This window comes from Carassius carassius, chromosome 17 (assembly GCF_963082965.1).
Source record: "Carassius carassius chromosome 17, fCarCar2.1, whole genome shotgun sequence".
In the NCBI taxonomy this organism is placed as follows: Eukaryota; Metazoa; Chordata; class Actinopteri; order Cypriniformes; family Cyprinidae; genus Carassius; species Carassius carassius.
In genome coordinates this window covers 6,733,397-6,753,770 of record NC_081771.1, presented here as the reverse complement: position 1 = coordinate 6,753,770, position 20,374 = coordinate 6,733,397, and the positions used below count along the sequence as shown (strand labels likewise).

Here is a 20,374-nt window from a genome sequence, read left to right as displayed (position 1 = left end):
CAGCTCCGAGTCCAGCTCCGTCTTTGATTCAATACAAGGATCGCTGCTATAGGCTAGTTGGTCGCTTACTGGACACCATCATGCTTACCCATTTAAAGATCTTAGCCATTTAGAGCCAAATTGTTTGCCAGATTTTAATTATCAAAAAAATGATTGCCAATTCGCTTTCATTACATTACGAAAAAGCCTAGGCTAATTACCACCTTATTAGTTCTGTAACCACATAAAGTCAACTTCATAAATAGGCCTATATCCATTGCGAACATAATTTATTATGATTCTTAAAAAATAACAGAAAATCATTGTTGAGCCACAAAATTGTTAACATACCATAGTTTGACTTGTACTTCGCTGTGCTGGTTTCTAAAGACTGCTGTACAGTAGCGTCATGAGCTCAAATAATGCTAAGAGAGAGCTACGAATGGTCCAGACCAACCTTACGAAAGTGTGACTTACAGAAGATATACTTAGCGTACGAACGTGTCGGGAACCGTGCCATAAGGTTAAGAGAGAGGTTAAGGAATAGGTTAAGAACTACTTAGCGATAAGAACGTTTTGGGGAACCGGGCCCTGTTATGTTTAGAAAGGTATGTGATAGAAAAGTTGTAACTGACAGCCTGTTGTATGGATTTTAATTTGTACTGTTTTTTATTTTATTTTATTTCATTTCATTTTCAATCTGAATTGTTATTAAGATGTTCATATGGATATCCTATTTTTTATTTTAATTTTCATATAAATTTTGGAACATAGTTTTGTGAAGCTGATGTGTTTCACAAAACAAATTTGCCCTTTTATTTTTGCATATCCAGAAGAAATATATATTTGTACTATATTAAGTATTGGATTTTTGGGGGGCTGACACATTTTGAATATTATCTGAGGCACAAAGCACAGTTACGTGGCTTATGGCAAAAACATTATGCAACCAAGCTGCCTAAAAAGAAATCATGTTTTAGAAAAGACCTCAGGAAAAAGAAAATCCAACATTTTGCTCCTTTAAAGAAGCTTAAAGTCTATCTCTCACTTTGTCTCCTGCAAGCAATGCAAGCTCTCGGACTAGAAAGCATTTTTCAGTAAATGGAATTACATTTATTTAGCAGAAAAGAACCTAAAGAAAAAGGTTATGATTTCTGCTGCTTTTTCATCATTTATTGCTTGTTTAAATAATATTTTTTAAGCTGCTCATATTTATTTGATGTGCTGACCACGATGTGCTGACACCCCCTGCCTCAAAAAACGAAAAAGAAAAAACAAATTACAGCTACAATTGAATAGGTTGCGTGAGTAATCTCTGTGTGTCACTTCAAACGAAGAGCATCAAATCACAACTGAGAGGCATTTACCGCAAGTCTAATTACCCGAGCGTTTTCCGTTACAACTGTGCTGCCATAGCAAAGGTTAAAAACAGACCACAGGGGTGATAGAAAGCGATGAACGCGTGTCCTCAAACCCTTGTTCTATATCAATCAACGGCGATTCCATTACAATTGCCGTGGTGTTAGTTGAATTAATTGATATGTTTTGTCTGCTTGTGGTTTGACTCTCTAATGCCTTACCAGTGCTGGCCTGCTCAGAGCCACCAGCTAATAGCTTGTTTTGCAAGCAGGTTGGGTGTCTGTAAGTGGAGCGTGCTGATGGCTCTCCTTCTCTCTCTCTCTCTCTCTCTCTCTCTCTCTCTCTCTCTCTCTCTCTCTCTCTCTCTCTCTCTCTCTCTGTCTGTCTGTAGGCAACACACTGCAGAGCCCCGTGTTCACGAAGCAGCCAGGCAGCATTGTGTTTCCAGTAGACTCCATGGAGAAGAACAGGGAGGTGGTTTTCAGTTGTGAGGCACAAGGTGACCCTCCTCCTTTTTACAGGTGAGTTGACTGCCAACTTTCCACCGCAAAAACACTGCTGTTTGGTCATCTGCATCACTGCTTCTGTAAATTGTACCATTTACTATTTTTTACAATTCCAGAAATGCATAGGCTCTTTCGTGCCAGTGCACATTGGCATCAGTAACTTTACACCGTGTCCTAAGCAGGTGCGACCTGATAAGCGGTAAAATTCTTCATTGTACCGGTGAGAGATTTGGGCCTTTCTATTTCTGCAGCATTCCACCGGGTAGCCCCGCCCTCACATTTTCTTTAAAACAATGGTTGTTTTCAGACAGGTTTCCTGAATGCTGCTCACATCTGCCATTGGTTGGCCAAGACAGCCAAAGATAGTCCTGCCCCAAACTCATGCCATTGGTTTGCTCAATATTCCTTTATAGTATTAATTTTTTTTATAGATAACAAATGTTTTAATAAAAAAAAAAAAAGTAATTATTAAATTGGTGCATACTGTATAATTGAAAATTGTGAAGAAAGATATAAATGAATCTGATTGCAGAATTATGTAGTGGAATTTACTTTTAATACTCTTTCAGTTACATTATTTTTATTTGTAGTTCTTACATTAAACACGTTAAAATTTTTTGGCATATTTGATCATAATTATAATTATTAATACATTTATTTAGATATACTACCATTCACAACTTTTGGTGGGTATGATTTTTATAAGTTTTTAAAATATGTCTCTTATGCACATCAAGGCAACATTATCTATTAGATTTTTTTTCTTTGATGAAAATAAAGTTCAGAAGAACAGCACTTGTTTGAAACTTTTTTTGGTAAATACATACTTACTTTTAATTAATTGAATTCATTACTAAATAAAATGTTGATTGCAAAACGTTGAATGGTAGGGTATTTTTAAGCATTTCCAAAATACTATTTTTATACATATTTCATTTTAGGTAATATATCGACCTGATCTTGTTTTCGTTCTGCTTCACATGCTGTGATTACTCAATAGTTAAGTATGTTTTTAAGTATGTAAGTGGAGTTTCTAGTTCGATGGCTTCAAATTAACGTGTTCCCCTGACACTGTTCAGATGTGCTGCAGAAAGACGGATATATGTGCTGTTCCAGAATTGATCAAGCTTAATGGAAAAGCTAATCAGTAGCTTCCTCTTTCCTGTCAGGAAGCTTGAATCATGGAGCCTTTTGATGAATGTCCTTCTCTCGGCAGTTCTAGTGTCCATCACTTTCAAAGTGCATTAAGTTCAACCTCATGAACTACTCCCATCCCTCCCCAATGCCTCCATGTCTTTCCAAACCTATATGACTTTCCTATATGACAGTACTATTCTGTGGAAACAGATAGATTTAAAAACTGTGATTGTAGCTTTTGAGCTAAGGCATCTGGTGTGTGTCTACCTTCTTGGAAGAAGATTTTAGTAAAGAATGTGTTACGCAGAAAGACTTAAAGTGTGCAACAGATCCTCAAACTGCCTCCTGTGTCCTGAGCCAGATGGTGTTGTATAGTCTGCTACGTAATGTCTGTTTGAGCATGAGCACGTAAAGCATGTGCTCAGCAAATGGAGCGTCTGGTTAAAGCTGTCACTGCCGTGAGGGGTTTGATGTTGTGATCCTATGTAATCATACCTCAGTACTATCATTTTTATGTCAAACTATACTTTAAAGTAAAAAAGTGTCTTTCTACCTGATCTGGCCCAAAAAAAAAATGCTTTTGTTTGTATAACCTAGTGCAGTCAGATTGATTAACTCATAGAACAATAAACAGAAATAAGAAATGTATGCAAATTTTAAGCATTTAAGCACAAGATCGAAAGACTTTTAGTTTGGAGTCAGTTGTTTAAACTTTTAACTGGTATTATATATTGTGTGAGACATCACATGTGATGCATGGCAATGTGATTTTCTTTAAAATATCAAAAATAAAATGCTAAAAAATCATGGTGTATCATTGAACAGCCCTGTTAACCTTCCATGGTCTGACGCTTTGCAATACCTACTCTTTATGGAGAAGGTTGAAGAGGCAGTATAATTGAAGTTTAACAACTTATTGTAAATTACACTGCTTGGTTCTCTTGATCTGAGACGACAGCTGCTCCTATACTTCAGACTTCCCACCTTCTCTCTCTTAGCTTCTCATTCTAATTCACTTCTCCTCTTTACCTCACTTCAAGAACCTCAGCTTAAAACATGAAGGAGACTAGAGAATGCTATAGAGTATCTTTGCATCACCTCGCCGTGAAGTTGAGGGAGAATTGTCAATCAAAGGAGAGCCTGTAGCCATAGTTACAGCAGCAGATGGGAAGTGGCCGTTTTTTTTAACGGTTACACAAAGTTTCTTGACATGCTGTCATATACCAGCATTCTCATTTGTATGCTGATAATTGATCTTTTGAAATGAAGTTGTTACATTTTCTGGGAGAATGCGGTGGTATTTCTGGCCCCCACGATGAAACGAGAACAAAGCATTGGCGTAGTGTGAAAATGCAAATGTGTCACTAAAACTTGGAGATAAAGAGAAAAAACACAGGCTGTCTGTGACACGAACTGGATGTTTTGTCACCCAAGATGGGAACTGTAGGTGGTGAAATCTCAATTTCTTCCAGGGACAGGGGGTTAGTAATAACTGATGACATCCATCCGTACCCTTCTCTTGTTTCAACGCCATGCTATTTCATATAATTAGATGTCTTAGAAGCGATATATCAACCGACATTTCTTTTAAAAGTTTGATCACACTTGATGTGGTGTTGTCATTATTCCTAATTGCAAGTGTGCTTTTACACTCCACAAATGGCCCAAACAAGAATCTCAAACAAACAAGAAACTTTCTTTTCATCAGCCTCTCTAAGATCAAACAGAGCAGAATAGGGCACTTGGAAACTAGCAGGAAGGGGAAATCATCTTATTATTGAGCCTGAGATTTGGAAACTCTCCACTCCTATCAATTACCGGCATCTCTGAAGACCGTGCAATATCGTTCGCTGTGGGCTACAAATATGAAATATTTATTGCGTTTTTGTCTTTTGAAAACACTCGCCGTGGGGATGGGAATGTGTCGACATCTTTGATTTAGATACTAGATTCAAATTAGACGTGAGAGCAGAAGTCCTGAATGAAGCGATGTAGGGCTACACCCATATTATTTGGGAGCTTTGCATAGACACGCAGTCGCTTCCCGGTGTGAAGAATCTTTGTGTGTGCAAATGACCCGCATCTCAGAGGGCATTAGGGAGATTCTGTTTTTGTTTAGGAAAATAAGAAGCATCTGTATACAAATGTGAAACAGACAAAGAAAACAAGATGTCGAACTACGAACACCATTTAGAAAGTATGTGTGAATGTACCACCTGCTGGGCGATTTAACATTAGATTTCTAGCTAGTTAAAGGGATAGTACACTCCAAAATTCTGTCAGAAAATATCATATACCCACCTCCAATTCAGGTAATCTGAAGAATCTTGTGAACTAAACAGTTTCAGTTCCCATTGATTTCCATTGTATTTTTTGTCCATACATTGGAAGTCAATGGGAACCAAATCTGTTTAGTTGCCAACCTTTTTTAAATATCTTATTTTGTGTTCCACTAAGGAAAGAAAGTTATCCAGGTTTGGAATGACAGGAATTTATTAATTTTTTACCACTTTAGGGCCACTTTTTGATGCCACCTCAATGAACCATGAATTCAAAACTGACATTTTTTTGTCATTTAATTCATGTCTATTAGTGAAATGAGTGTACTCCTAAATGGTGACAGGGAATAATGTTATACCAATTATGTTACACTCCTCTAGAAAAAAAAGATGATTATCTTGTACCAGGGATGTACAGTACACTTTATCTGTTTTAGTCCAGTAAAATGGCGTCTACTGCAACATCTGCATTTTGAGATTGGTGGAAGGTACCCAGCTTTGTTCCTGACAGGCGGTCGAGGATGTAACCCTAAACGTGCTGCTAACCCTAACCATACTGAGCCTGTAAGGCTAATCAGCCTGTCAGACACAAACCAGGGGCACCTTGCATATATCCCAGACTAGCAAAGTAAAAATGGTTTATCGTGTCTTGAACTGAAGGTTGTTGGCTATATAAAGTCACCATGAAATCCAAATTGACCCCATGTATGTTCTAATTTGGTCCCTGATGTTATTGTAAATGATTCAGCTGTGCATGTTATTTCAAAGGTAACATAGTAGTTAGTCTTTGAAATTTCTGTTTAAAATTAGTTTTGAGTTGTCATCACCAAGCCTTAGATTTCAACCCCTCTTCACCAAGTGTCATTTTTAGAGACCACTTTTCATGATCGAGTCAATTACTAATGGATGAAATCATCTCACACCCTACTTTTTAAAAATCGTGTTTCACTTAAAAATATGTCCACATTACAGAAAAAAAATGGTTGTAAGCAGTCTGGCAACTGATGTAGTGATTAATATTGGCTAAAAAAGGATAAAGCCTTATGATATGTCAACATGAGTAGGAAAATCTGTTTAACATATTTTATGGGTTCTTAAAAATCGGGGGAAAGGAAAGATGCTGCAATGGGAGATTGTAAGAGAAGTTATTAAAATATTGTTTATTGAACCATGCTGTAAAATCGGCCTGTTTGTGAAATATATAAGCAAATGTTTCTGATTAAAAGATAATCAGTGGTTATTAATAATGTAACTTCAGCTAGTTAGGATTATCCTATCGAACATAGATCTTGGGCTGCATGATTTTGGGTGAAAATGTAATTAATTGAAAAAAATATATATATATAATAATAATAAATATCATTGTTATTATTAATTTTGTTATATTTCAGTGTAGAATAAAAAGTTAACAGTAAAATAATTGAAGGAAAAATCATGATAATTACAAAAAACAACACATGATGAGCTGCTTGTATGTACAATAAATAAATAAATAAAAATCCTGCTGTGCTTTACTTAATTAAATCAAAGCCTTTATGATTGGAAACCTATATATCACGACTTTATTCAAGTCTCTCATAACACACATATACCCTCATGAATGAAGTGCAGTTGTCATTCCATTACCACTGTTAATGATGAAAAGACAGCAATATTTCAAAGTTCGCTTTATATGTGAGTTTTTTTATTGATTTGGCAGCTTGTTTGTTTTAATAAGGCTGTTTGAAGGGTAGGAGAATCCGACGATAACTTAAATGAATTCTATCCTTCAGTAATCTCAGTAAATTCATGTAGTAATCACACTGCATGCAATAGAATATGGGGGTGCTCACTGCAAATATTAGTTTTGATTGGTGCTCTACCATGATAAAGCTCACATTTGATGCTGTATGACTTTGTGTTCAACAAGATGGATGGTCACAAGCTGTGCCATTCTGGGCATTAATCTTGGTATGGGGGGAAAACAGGCTTCGGAATTTATCAGGACTACAGCTGGTTGCTTTTCATTTAGCAGACACTTTTTATGCAAAGCACTTTACAGTGCACTAATTGCAAGGACAATCCCTTTGGAGTTCGTGTAGTGTACTAAGTGCTTTACTCTGGAGTCTAATAATTATGGATCTTAGTAACTCAGCGCAGTTCACTGGTTCTCTTTATGTGTGATGACACTTGGAGGATTTGTTTCAACAGCCCAGATTTGTCTGATGGCACTTGATAGTTGCAAAACAATTGGTAACACCAATTCCACCCTACTTCCACCTGTCACGAAGTCACAGCCTACACCTTCTCCACATGCCATGTGCAGCGGGTTTTTGCTTCAGTGCTCGCTCTACATCGAGGCCAATACTCACCTGTTCCAGAATGAACGCGGTCGCGTTGCATTCGTCATCTCGCTTCTCTCTGGACGAGCACTACAATGGGGCAAACCCTCTGGGAAACAAATGCTCCGGTAATGACTTCACTCTCCACCTTCTTTGCTCACATGAAAGATGTTTTTGGTCATCATACCGCTGAACTGTCCGTCCATGATCAGTTATATCATATTCATCAAGGAGAGGAGTCCGTTAGCATGTATGCTCTCCGATTTCGCACTCTGGCTTCAACGAGTGGTTGGAACGAAACTGCTTTGATAACTGCTTTTCGTCATGGTCTGCGAAGGGAGGTTCAGCAGCTAATGGTCGTCTACGACGATACCATGGGACTTGAGAATCTTATTCAGAAGACTATCAGAGTGTCACAACGTTTATACGCCTCCCACATGAATACTCCCGCTGTCAATCCTCTGCCTGCTTCAACATCTGTCGCCGCCCCAGCACCTGAACCAATGCAGGTTGATTCAAACCATCTGACCAACGTGGAGCGTCTTCGACGGATGAATAATCGCCTGTGTCTTTATTGTGGGGGAGACAGACATGTGATTTCCAACTGCCCGGTCCGACCTCCACACACAGCGGTGAGTACCCTCCAATTTCCACCTCAAACCTCTCAACTCATTAAGACTCTGGTCCATATCGGTAATTCTCATTCCTGTGTTTCAGCGCAAGCCCTCATCGACTCTGGGTCGGCTGGGAACTTCATTAGCACCCAAATCCTCCAAGAATTAAATGTTCGTCAGAAGAAATGCCCAGTCGACCTGAGAATACTCACCATCCAAGGAAAGCCGCTGGGTAGAGGTCGTGTCCTTCATTACTCCCCCACACTATACCTCCGCGTTGGCAGCCTGCATATGGAGGAAATCACGTTCATGGTGCTGGAGGAGTCAACCACGGACATCATCCTGGGACCCCCCTGGTTAAACGGTGAGATTCTCAAATGGAGTGATGAATGTTTTGAGAAGTGTATTAATCGCCCAAGAAAGCCCCAACCGAAATCTCCCGCAACTCCTGATCATCTTCCTGTCCTGTCCACCTCTGTGGAGAGCCCGGCGACTAATGTGATTGTGGAAATCCCACCAGCATACCGGGCGTTCCAGGATGTATTCAGCAAGCGGTTGGCTACACGTCTACCACCTCATCGGCCATGGGACTGTGCCATCGACCTCCTGCCTGGAGCGACCCTCCCAAAGGGTCGGATCTACCCTCTGTCCATACCGGAACAGAAGGCCATGGAGGAGTACGTTCAGGAGGCCCTGCGTCAGGGATTCATTCGTCCATCTACGGCCCCTGCCGCTTCGAGTTTCTTCTTCGTGGCCAAAAATGATGGAGGCTTGAGGCCGTGCATAGACTATCGTCACCTGAACTCCCAAACAGTGAAATTCAGTTATCCCCTTCCTCTGGTCCCAGCAGCTCTGGAACAGCTACGAGGTGCCCGTATCTTCTCTAAGCTCAATCTCCGAAGCGCCTACAATCTCATCCGCATTAGAAGAGGCGATGAATGGAAGACTGCCTTCATAACCCCGTCAGGACACTACGAATATCGGGTTATGCCGTATGGCCTGTCCAACTCTCCATCCGTCTTCCAGAACTATATGAATGAGATCTTCCGTGAGTACTTGGATCGCTTTGTCATCATCTATATAGACGATATCCTGATATTCTCCAGTAACATGAAAGAACATGAGAAGCATTTACTCCAAATCCTTCAAAAACTACGAGAACATCAACTGTTTCTACAATTAGAGAAGTGTGAGTTCCATACCTCCACCATCCAATTCTTAGGCTATATCATCAACCAACATGGTATCAAGATGGACCAGAGGAAGGTGGAAATCATCCAGCAGTGGTCATTACCCAACACCGTGAAAGAACGTCAACGCTTCTTGGGATTTGCCAATTTCTAGCGACACTTCATTAACCAGTACAGTATGCTTAGTCTTCCTCTCACTTCTATGCTAAAGAACCGGCCCAAGTCACTCTTATGGACAACACCTCCCCGAGAAGCCTTCTCCTTACCGCAACAGGCCTTCCTATCGGCCCTTCATAGTGGAGGTTGACGCCTCAGCAACCGGGATCGGAGCGGTCCTCTCTCAGCGGCAGGGTGACCCCCCACGGCTCCATCCATGTGCCTTCTATTCAAAAAAGTTATCCCTGGCGGAGCAGAATTAAGACGTGGGAAACCGGGAGCTCCTAGCCATAAAATCAGCTCTCGAGGAATGGAGACACTGGCTGGAGGGAGCCAAGCAACCTTTCCAAGTCATTACCGATGGGCTCTCTTCTTCACCCGATTTAATTTCCAGGTCACCTATAGATCAGGTGACAAGAACGGTAGAACAGATGCCCTTTCTCGCCTTTACCAAGCCGATCCTGAACCATCCGTTCCTGAACCCATTCTCCCTCCAGCCGTGCTTGTTAACCCGATTCAGTGGACCATCAACCAACATATTACTAATGAGAATCTACAAAACCCAGCTCCGCCGGGAGGTCCAGAGGGGCGTCTCTACGTTCCCCCAACCCATCGCCAGCCCCTCTTGGACTTAACTCATACATCCCCGGGCTCTGGACACCCAGGCAGGAGAAGGACCCTCTCGCTCCTGAAACAACGCTACTGGTGGCCCTCCATGGCTCGGGACGTCTCTCGATATGTGCAAGGGTGCTCAGTCTGTGCCGTTGCTGACACCCCTAGGAAGCTACCATAAGGGAAACTCGTGCCTCTGCCCATCCCTGAGCAACCCTGGACGCACATTGGAGTAGACTTTATGACCGATCTTCCTCCATCCCAAGGTTACACTAGTGACCTGGTCGTGGTTGATTGATTCTTCTTGCAAACTCATTCCCCTCAAGGGTCTACTTACTGCTCTAAAGACGGCAGAAGCACTCTTCCATCAAGTTTTCTGCCACTTCGGACTCCCAGACGACATTGTCTCGGATAGTGGTCCCCAATTCATCTCACGCGTCTGGAACGCCTTCTTCCGTCTCCTAGGAGTGTCCATCAGTCTCTCCTCCGGATACCATCCTCAAACCAACAGCCAGACTGAGCGTAAGATCCAGGAAGTCGGGAGATTCCTGAGACTGTATTGCCACCAGAACCAGGACAGCTGGAGCCAATACCTACCCTGGGCTGAATACACACAAAATTCACTTCGTCAAACTACCACTGGGCTCACCCCATTTCCATGTGTCCTGGGCTATCAGCCACCTCCCTTCCCCTGGTCAGGTGAGCCCTCAGAGGTTCCAGCTGTCAACCACTGGTTCCAGCAAAGCGAGAGGGTCTGGGACTCGGCTCACGTGCATATCCAACAGGCAGTCTGGAGACACAAGGAACAAGCCGACGCCCAAAGGGGTCCCACTCTGCAATACCAACCTGGCCAGAAGGTTTGGCTATCCACTCGGGACATCCGTCTCCGGCTGCCTTGCCATAAGCTGAGTCCCCGGTATATTGGTCCATTTACCATCGAGAGGCAGCTGAACGAAGTAACCTACAGACTCAACCTCCCTGCTCACTACGGTATCTCACCTTCATTCCATGTCTCATTACTGAAACCTCACACTGACCCTTTGTCTCCTCCCTCTACAGAGTCTGGTGATGATGTGGTACCTCCTCCTCCTGCCATCGATGAGACTCAAAACATCTACTGGGTATGAGCCATCCTCGACTCCAGACGACGGGGTCCACAGCTGGATTACCTCGTGGACTGGGAAGACTACGGCCCCGAGGAACGATGCTGGGTGAACCGCAACCGCATCCTGAACCGCAACAACATCCCGTCCGGCCGTTGGGAGCCGCCCGTGGAGGAGGGGTTACTGTCACGGAGTCACAGCCTACACCCTCTCCACATGCCACGCCTACTCGTTCACAATCACAAGAATTCTGAACACCTGTCCATCATCACCAGGCTCTCATATAAGGACCATCACTTCCCCTCACTCCTCGTCTGATCTAGCATTGACCCACATGTACTTACCTGAACCCTCGCTATCATTGTTGCTCCCCTGGATACCCGTTGTTCCTTCATCGTCAGTTCCTCTGTGCCGCCTTCCGATTCTGTCATCTACTTCCATCACAACCAGAGCTAAGTTCCAACCTTCTTCGTGTCAAGACTATTCCTGTTACTTCACCTGTGTCTGAAACCTCTGTCACAATAAATACTGCTACACGTTCACCTACCTCTGTGTTCCCGTCTTGTGTCTGGCACCACCATGTGTTTTCTTATTGAACTTTATTGTATTAATTGTATTATTGTATTAAATGAGATTGACTGCAATGTTTGTAACCCTGAAGATATTCTGTGTCATTCTATAAACCAGTTTCTTATTCTGTATTTAACAAAGTCTTTAAATTCATTTGCTGATTAATACAAATAACTTGTCAGAAATTACAGAAAATATAAATTCAGAAATGGGAAAAGTTAAGAAGTGGTTTGACAAAAACAAATTATGTATTACAAAATACATGATTTTTGGTAATTGTAAAAAGAATGAAAATGTAAGAATAGCAATTGAAGGAAATGAAATTGAAAGAGTTAATGAGATAAAATTGAATTGAATTGGAAAGATCACATAGTTTATATTAAGAGTAAAGTTTGTAAAAGTATTGGGGTCATGTTTTAGACTGTTTTTCATTGCATATGTTGTACAATTCCCTAATACTCCCATATTTTGGATACTGCACAGAAGTCTGGGGTAATACATACTCTCGTAAAACAAGATCTCTGTTTTTGTTACAGAAAAAAGCATTAAGGATTATCAACAAGACAGGCTACAGAGAACACACAAATAGTTTATTTGTAAATTCTGGACTTCTAAAAATCTAAGTTTTGGTTGACTTGAAGATTTTGATTTTTATGTGGAAAGCTAAGCAGAGAGTTTTGCCTATGGTCTTACAAAATTTATTTACTCTTGTATCAGAGGAAGATGGCCATAGAAGGCAATATCATTTTAAAACTCTTTTTGCACATACTACACAAAAACAGATGTGTTTGTCTATTTATGGAGTTAAACTATGGAACACCTTGGATTATGAACTGAAGTGCTGCAAAAGTGTTTGTAAATTTAAGAATTTGTATAAGAAAAAATAAGCGACAGGTACCATAAGATTTTCTTCTTCATGTTCCGTTTTTTTTTTCTTTATTCGTTCATGTAAGTAATGAATTAATGAATGAATGAAGTTATGTATGACTTGTGCAAATAAATAAATACATTTTAGTGAATTAAAAAAAAAACTCAAATACATTCAGTATGTTCATTCAGTGTTCAAAATCTTTCTTGACGATATTTGTTTTCGTAAATAATTTTTTGTGTTGTCTTTTTTTTTAAAAAAAATGACTTTTTAAGAGTGGCTTAAGTGTGCAAATAGTTTTTATAGCCATTTTATATTTACATTTACGTTTAGTCATTTAGAAGACGCTTTTATCCAAAGTGACTTACAAATGAGGACAATGAAGCAATCAAAATCAACAAAACAGCAATGATATACAAGTGCTATAACAAGTCTCTCTTAGCCTAACACAGTACACATAGCAAGGTTTTTTAATAGAAAATAAACAGTTTGTAAATAGAGTGCAAGTCATATATTTTTTCATATATGCTCTTATTTTTGAGAATAAGCAAATACAGCTACAAAATAAGTTTTGTTATGACATTTAGGTCATAAAAGGTCATGATAAGAAATGTATGAGTTCATATTGAAATCTCTGAACTGTGAACTCCTTTGTATTGTAGGTGGAAGCTAAATGGCAGCCTGCTCAACCCTAAACCTGGCTCCCATCACAGCCTCTCTGGAGGCAACCTTCGCATCAACCATCTCAATAAAGATGAGGACGCTGGGACGTACCAGTGCCTTGCTTCCAACTCCTTTGGGACTATTGTCAGCAGGGAGGCCAGCCTAACCTTTGCCTGTAAGTCACATTCTGATCTCTGATCAAACCTCAGCAGCACACATCAGGCCCAAACAAATAGGACATTGCAGACCTGACGGCACACACTGGTAGCGTGCCCCTTGTTCTCCTCGCTGATCAAAATGGAAATGATTTCCCTGTGGAGAGCCTGGTCGCTTTCTCAGTCTCTCTCGTGTTTGTTTCTCTTTCACTCTGTATCTCACATACACACAGGTTGTTTAGGGGCCAGATTCAGTCATGCAGTCATCATTTATATGGACTGATAATGAGATATCAAAAATTGAGATTCAACTTGTTATGGCTGTTTTGCAAGCAACGACTGGCAGATAATTGGTTTAAGCTCCACCCTTTCCACACACCACATGAAAAGCTTTCAAATAGCGTACTACCAAACTAATTGCATCATTTCTCCAGAGGGCACAGGACACAGTATGTGATTTATTATTTTTTTTTCATGATAATAAGTCAACTATAAACTATCCATTTTTATATAATTTAGATTCATTTTAAGAAAATAAATCAATAATAAATAATTGTAAATATGCATAAGTTAAAATAATTTGGAATATAATGTTGCCAAATGCTTAATTAAAAAATGTTTTTATTTCCAAGGAGAAAATTTAATTCCCCTGAATTCCCCTGATAATTGAATTAAATAATTAATTATCACAATATGTAAAATCTCTATTTGGTTCAAGTTTAAAAGCAAATTTTTGCTACAGAGTGGAAGTTTCACAAACCAGGTAATAAAACCAGTGAACAAAAAGATGATTTTTTTTAAAAAGATGAAAATTGTTTTTCATGACAGATATTTTTTCAAATGTAAAATAAAAAGTGAATAAAACTGGTTAAGTAAAAATATAATGAATATGTAATATATTGCATATACTTTATTTGTAAATTTACTATACTATACTATACTTTATTTATCTTTAAAAAAAAATCTAGAGTTTTTTGAAGGTGACTATCAGATTAATGGCTTTTTGTTTTATTGTTTTATTGATTACATGAGACATTATACATTTCAGTAAGTTCTTTTGTTAATTAGACCTTCTGGGGCCGGTTGCACCAGCTGGACGTACACCCGGTTGTAAGACTAGGCAAGACTAAAATGCGCTTTAAGTCGTGCCTAGAATTTATTCCCATTGCACCTTGTCGGCGTATGCTATGTCTGAGTCTAAATCTTAAGCCTAGTCAGAGGTAGGCGTAAAGTGAAAAGTCTTGATTTGCTCAGACATTATTAGTTTTTAGGATTCATGTCTGTTAGTTCATTCCTACTGCAGACGTGGACTGTAATGTTGATGGTCTTTTTGGGCAGGATAAGCGATATCAATGGCAAAGCTCGGTGTAGACCACACTGCCGACATTGAATACAAAATATATTTACAGCATGTAATAATTATGCAGTAAAATATTACATATGAACTGGGATATTAAAAGAACCATTTAACATCTGCTTGGAAGGACAGTGTACATGCTTGGGAATATTTCATGTCTTTAATTCCATTCATTATTTGTATCGTGCCTGCCATCCAATAGTCGCAATAAGTTTTGTGCTTTGTTACTTTTAATCTGAAATATAAGATCAGCTTTGAGATTTTGCTTTCAGATATTTTCACGAAATACAAACTATAAACGTACTTTTTTTTTTTTATCACAGAAAGATGCCAGTAAAACACAACATTACACGTAAAGTTACATTTACATCAGGAAAGATATGCATTGCACAAACTTGATTGTAAGCTATAAAAAATAACTTTAGAGAGAAGCATTGTATTAAATTTATTATATTTTATTTAACCTTGATTAAATCTGTCATGGGAGTGTGCAAGGAGACTTCAGATATAAAAACGTTGACTTGTTAGGAAATGTTTACTCAATGAAATCATGGCACCGTGGCTTCACTTGTTATGATGTCTTGAGCAAATCCATTCTATTTTAGTAGTTGTATCCATTGCGGCATGAGCGTCGTCTCAGCTATATCTATAACTGCGGGAGAATGTGTCGGCGTGGATGCGCATTGTCTACGCCTTGCGTAGTTGCACCTGATCGTAGTTTCGATCTGTGCAACAGGTGTAAATATTTATTGTAAAGCTGGACGTTGCAAAGCACATTGCATGCACTGATCGCAGATGACAAACAGACTTTTCTAATTGAATTCTGATTCACCACATTGCCTGAAGAACTATATGGCAGGAACAATCCAAATTCTGTAGGGAGAACGTATGCTGTCATCATAAGACGATTGGCTGACAGATCCATCAATCGCTGGTCTCTGACCTTACTAGGCTTCAGTTGTTGTTGTGTGGTGGGGGCACGCGTCTCTGACTGCTCCACATCCATCTTCTTTATTACTCTCTCCATACCTTAATTAACTCCGCTGCATGATGGAGTGGTGCAGGTTCAAGAGAATAATTTAAAGGGCAGCTGATGTTATTAGATGGGATATTTTCTAATTTGGTATCTAATGCTGGAGAATTTGTAGGCGACCACATTGTGCATGAGAACACATAAAGGTGAAGTCAAGAAGTCGCATTTCCAACTTCATCGAATGTTTTAATGCTGTAAAGGAGATTAAGGAAAATGCTGAAAATTGGAGGTTTGTGGCTGCTGGTTTATATGTATAAGCTTTGAGGTCAATTATATGCGACACACAAATATTATAGACTCCTCTTGTACTCAAAGGTATATCAAAAATGTTCTCTAAAAAAGCTAAACATTTTCGTGACGTTTTTTCATGGAAATATACTATCCATCTCATAAAGAGTTGTGATTTACGTAATTGAATACAAAATAATATATATAAATATTTATAATAAAAAATGACTATTAGTTATGTGTTTACATTTTGCTGCAAAATATACAATTTGTCCTGTCAAACAATTATTTGCGATTATTCACATCCAAAATAAATGTTTACATAATATGTGTATATATTGTGTATATTTATTATGTATATATAAATACAAACGTTTATATACAAATGTTTATATTTTTGGAAAATATGTTATGTTTATGTTACATTTATTAATATACAATATATAATATCAAATATAATAATATAAATACATAAATGTATATACATGTAAATATTTTAAAACTATTTACTGTATGTGTGTGAATTTATATATACATAATAAATATACACAGTACACATACATATTTTATGTAAACAAACATTTTGGATGTGATTAATCGCGATAAATCATTTGAAAGCACTAATTTAAAATATATATAGAATTGTCCATGGTTTCAGAGTATTGATAGACTAACTCAGCTACGGCATTTGCTTTGAACATTCTCTGAGAAATTCTCTGAAAAATCAGTTTGAGGATTATGGGTTATATAGTTTATGACAACAAATTTGTCAATTAAACACTTTTTAAAATACATTTGAAACCACACTTCTGTTTTCTAAATACAGTAAGTATAGATCATTCCTTAACCTAAAGAATTTAGACTTGTGAGAGAGTGGTTTTGTTAATACATTAATACATTGATGTTATGATTAAAAACATTTCTATATGGGGGAAAATGGTTTTACTTATAAAATCAGTCCCTTTGTCAGTTTTTAAAATCCTGCTTCATTAAGAAAAACATTAACACAGAAAGGAAACCAACATGAATGAAGCCATTTCATGAGATTTTTTTGTCTTTTGTATAATACAATTTGCACAAGTGTGATTTTAATTCATGCAGACATTTAGCAGCTTTCTGTAAACTTTAGAAATAATAGATGGCTCATGAAGTAGTTTGCGTCTCTTATAATGTATTTGTCTCTAAACATCTCTGCCTTTTCTTTTCAAATAAATGACTGTTGAAAATCACTTAATGTGTGAAAAAACATTTATGATTACTTTGGTGTAAGCTTGTATGTTGTCTTTGTGTGATTTCAAATGATCAAAAGTACAGGTTATAAAAGAGACTTTCATTGGATGTGATAAAATGTTCTTTTTTTCATTCTCTCTGAATAGGACCGGATGAATTAGGCAGATATTGAAAGGGTTGTCAGTAGATGCATAGGAAATGAGAAAAATTGTCAGTGTCGATGCACCAATCCCTAAAGCAGTAATTGCATTCTGGGGAATTGCAGAATGTTTTAATTAAAATGCCACTGATAGAGAAGGCTGTGTGCTGTGTCTTAATCGTATTTCACATATGTACCATCTTCTCATTTTCATATTTGGGTCCTGAAAAAGACCTCGCTCTTAATAACAATTAAAGTTCTTTTTGACTTTGTAAGAAATTAAACTGCGTATCTGCAGAGTTAACAACATGTTGAACATTGTGGTGACAGGTTGAAAGAATATTTTGCAGTTCAGCTGATGTTATTTGATGGGTCAGTGAATACTGAAGACATCACATACTATATATAGTCAAGATACCAGGTCTAGTTGTCAGAAGGGCTCAAATTCTCAGTAATAGTGATGTTTGGAGTCTGATTGAACAAATGTTTTTTTTTTTTCTATAGCAGTAGTTTATAACGTCTAGTTTTGAAAAAAAAAAAACGCAATTAGTCTTGTTTTTGTGAATGTACTAGAGATCCAATATCATTTTCTTTCGAGGAAAAGCAGAAATTCACTAAACCATAGCGTCATACATTAAAGCAATGCAAACTGTATATAATGAAGCCTAAACTGGGTTCATTGTATTTATATTGAGGCGAATTGGCATTTCATTGGCTGAAACAGTGGTTTGATATTTTTTGTGCTGCCTTTTACATTTTCGTTTTTTTATTAATCGTTTTGCATTACATAATTATTATGAATTCATTAAATAGTCGATAATACATGGACAAATAATGCTTTGTACAGTGTACTTGAAAGGTTGTAAATTAAACAGAATATTTGAATATGTTTTAGAAGAAAATAATATTTCATTGTATTTCAAGGTTACGTTTAAATCAGTGTTATTTACGGGGGGGGGGGGGTGTTTTGTTTGTTTGTTTATTTTTTGTAATGTGAGATTTGCTTGCAATTTTTTAAGTGCAAATTGTTTCTACACCTTTGTACTGCGATATTGTATATGATAACTTTTAGTTCAGGTATGGTGTAGATACTGTAGTAATAATGGTGTTTTTCACAAGAATAATTTAATTGTGTCAACATGCCCCACTGCTGGTTTAAACACGTTACATGAACTACAGATACAAATATCATTTTTCCTGACCAGTAATGGTTTAATAGCTTTTTTGTAGCTCAGATTTCAAGGTATGTGTCTGTACAGAAATTGACTTTCAAAATTAAACCTACCCTGAGAAATATTCACAGGGGTACAAATGTGACAGCTAATAAAGAGGGAGAGAGGAAGAGCTGGTAATCAAGCATCTGAGGGATTTCTTTTTATTCAGTCCCAATTGACAGTGAAAAACAGCTGGAGTTCCTTTGCCAGTCTGATTTGAGGATTATATCTCCTTCCTGTGGAGGGTGGGTCGCGTGTATCACCAGTCTTTATAAAGACACGACAGCTCACTACGACCATGATAAGTTATGCTGGCATTTACATATCGCCCACGGTGGTGGCTCTTGATAGTCAGGTTCATTTAGATTACTCTACCTCCCATCAGATCGGTTTTACATAGCTGGAAGTTCTTCAGTGGTGTCGTTTTTCTTCATTTCGAACTGTTATGAATTGGAGAATCGGAAAAGTGCTCATGGGACATTGCGTCATGGCAGCACCATGTCTTGTTTCTCAGTACAAAATGCATGCCTGTCATTCAGGTAAAAACACATGCTGTTAGTTATTAGAGATTAAATAAATTCCCATTAAAGTTTTTATGAATAAAAAAGACATTCCCCATTGGAATATAGCAACAGTTTGACACTAACACCATGACTGAACTGGGAATTTAAATGCTGCTGTTTTGGGAAAATTAGTATTTCTATGGTGTATCAAGGATATATTGACGTTTAAAAAGTTTGATTTATTTTTATTTCTTTGTACACAATTTATTTATTGCTAATTATTTTTTGTCATTTATTCTACATTTTAAATTATACTTAAATGTAAATGTCTACATCTGATTTTAAACAGTTCAAAACAATTTGGCTACTACTTGATGTTTAGTGTAAAATTTATGTCCTGAAGCCAAATCAGTTGACAAGCACTGATTTAGAGTATCCCTGTAAGTGTTAAATGCATATTTACCACATTTCATAACACTGCATTGTCTGAACTGTTTAAATGAATACCATCTGGATCCCCCCAGCCCCAAATGTTTATAAGCATGCGTGTGCATGTATTCTTTTCAAAGTCATGCCTTCATGTGAGTGGCTGGTGCCGGATGCTTTTATGCCATGTTTCTTCAGGGGAAATAAAAAAGTGAATGGATTCAGCTGTGTATATTAAAAGAAGCATTTAAGTACCCCTCTTCCTTTCTGTCTATTTCACTTTCTTTTTGAAAAACCTCAGCTGTGTGCTATCCTGAAGGAAACAGCCTGCTGAGTACTTTAAACAACAATAGTCTCTTTGCTCTTTTCGGTGTGTGTTTATGGAGCGCGGAGCACCACTTGTAACCTTCCCAAAAATAAAAGGAAGACAAAAAAACTGTAGTGACATCAGGATTGGGATTGTCAGTAGCCCGATAAAGGTAAACCGGCTGCGATCAAACCTGGTGCGCCCCACTCTCGCTGTGGACGACCATATGTCCCCTCTCCAAATCACTCCGGCTTTTATCTCTATCCAAAATATACCCCAAAAGACAATCTTTTCTTTTTTTCCTGCCTCAAATTAATTCAGTACCTTAGATGTTGAATGTGTTTGTCCACTTTGTTCTTGCAGGCTCTCAATTGTATGGCTTCTGTTAGTCTTTTATCTAACATCCTGTGTTTCATTGACATGAA

General features: G+C 38.3%; 1 protein-coding gene across 3 annotated transcripts in view; it reads left to right on the top strand.

The window, feature by feature from the left end:
* Window positions 1-20,374, top strand: part of cntn4 (contactin 4) — a 140,435-nt gene that overhangs the window by 38,505 nt on the left and 81,556 nt on the right. For all 3 annotated transcript variants that reach the window (XM_059570606.1, XM_059570605.1, XM_059570604.1), the window contains exons 3-4: window positions 1,730-1,859; window positions 13,357-13,532. In XM_059570606.1, the coding sequence (XP_059426589.1) occupies window positions 1,730-1,859; window positions 13,357-13,532 (306 nt within the window). The remainder of the gene's footprint in view (window positions 1-1,729; window positions 1,860-13,356; window positions 13,533-20,374) is intronic.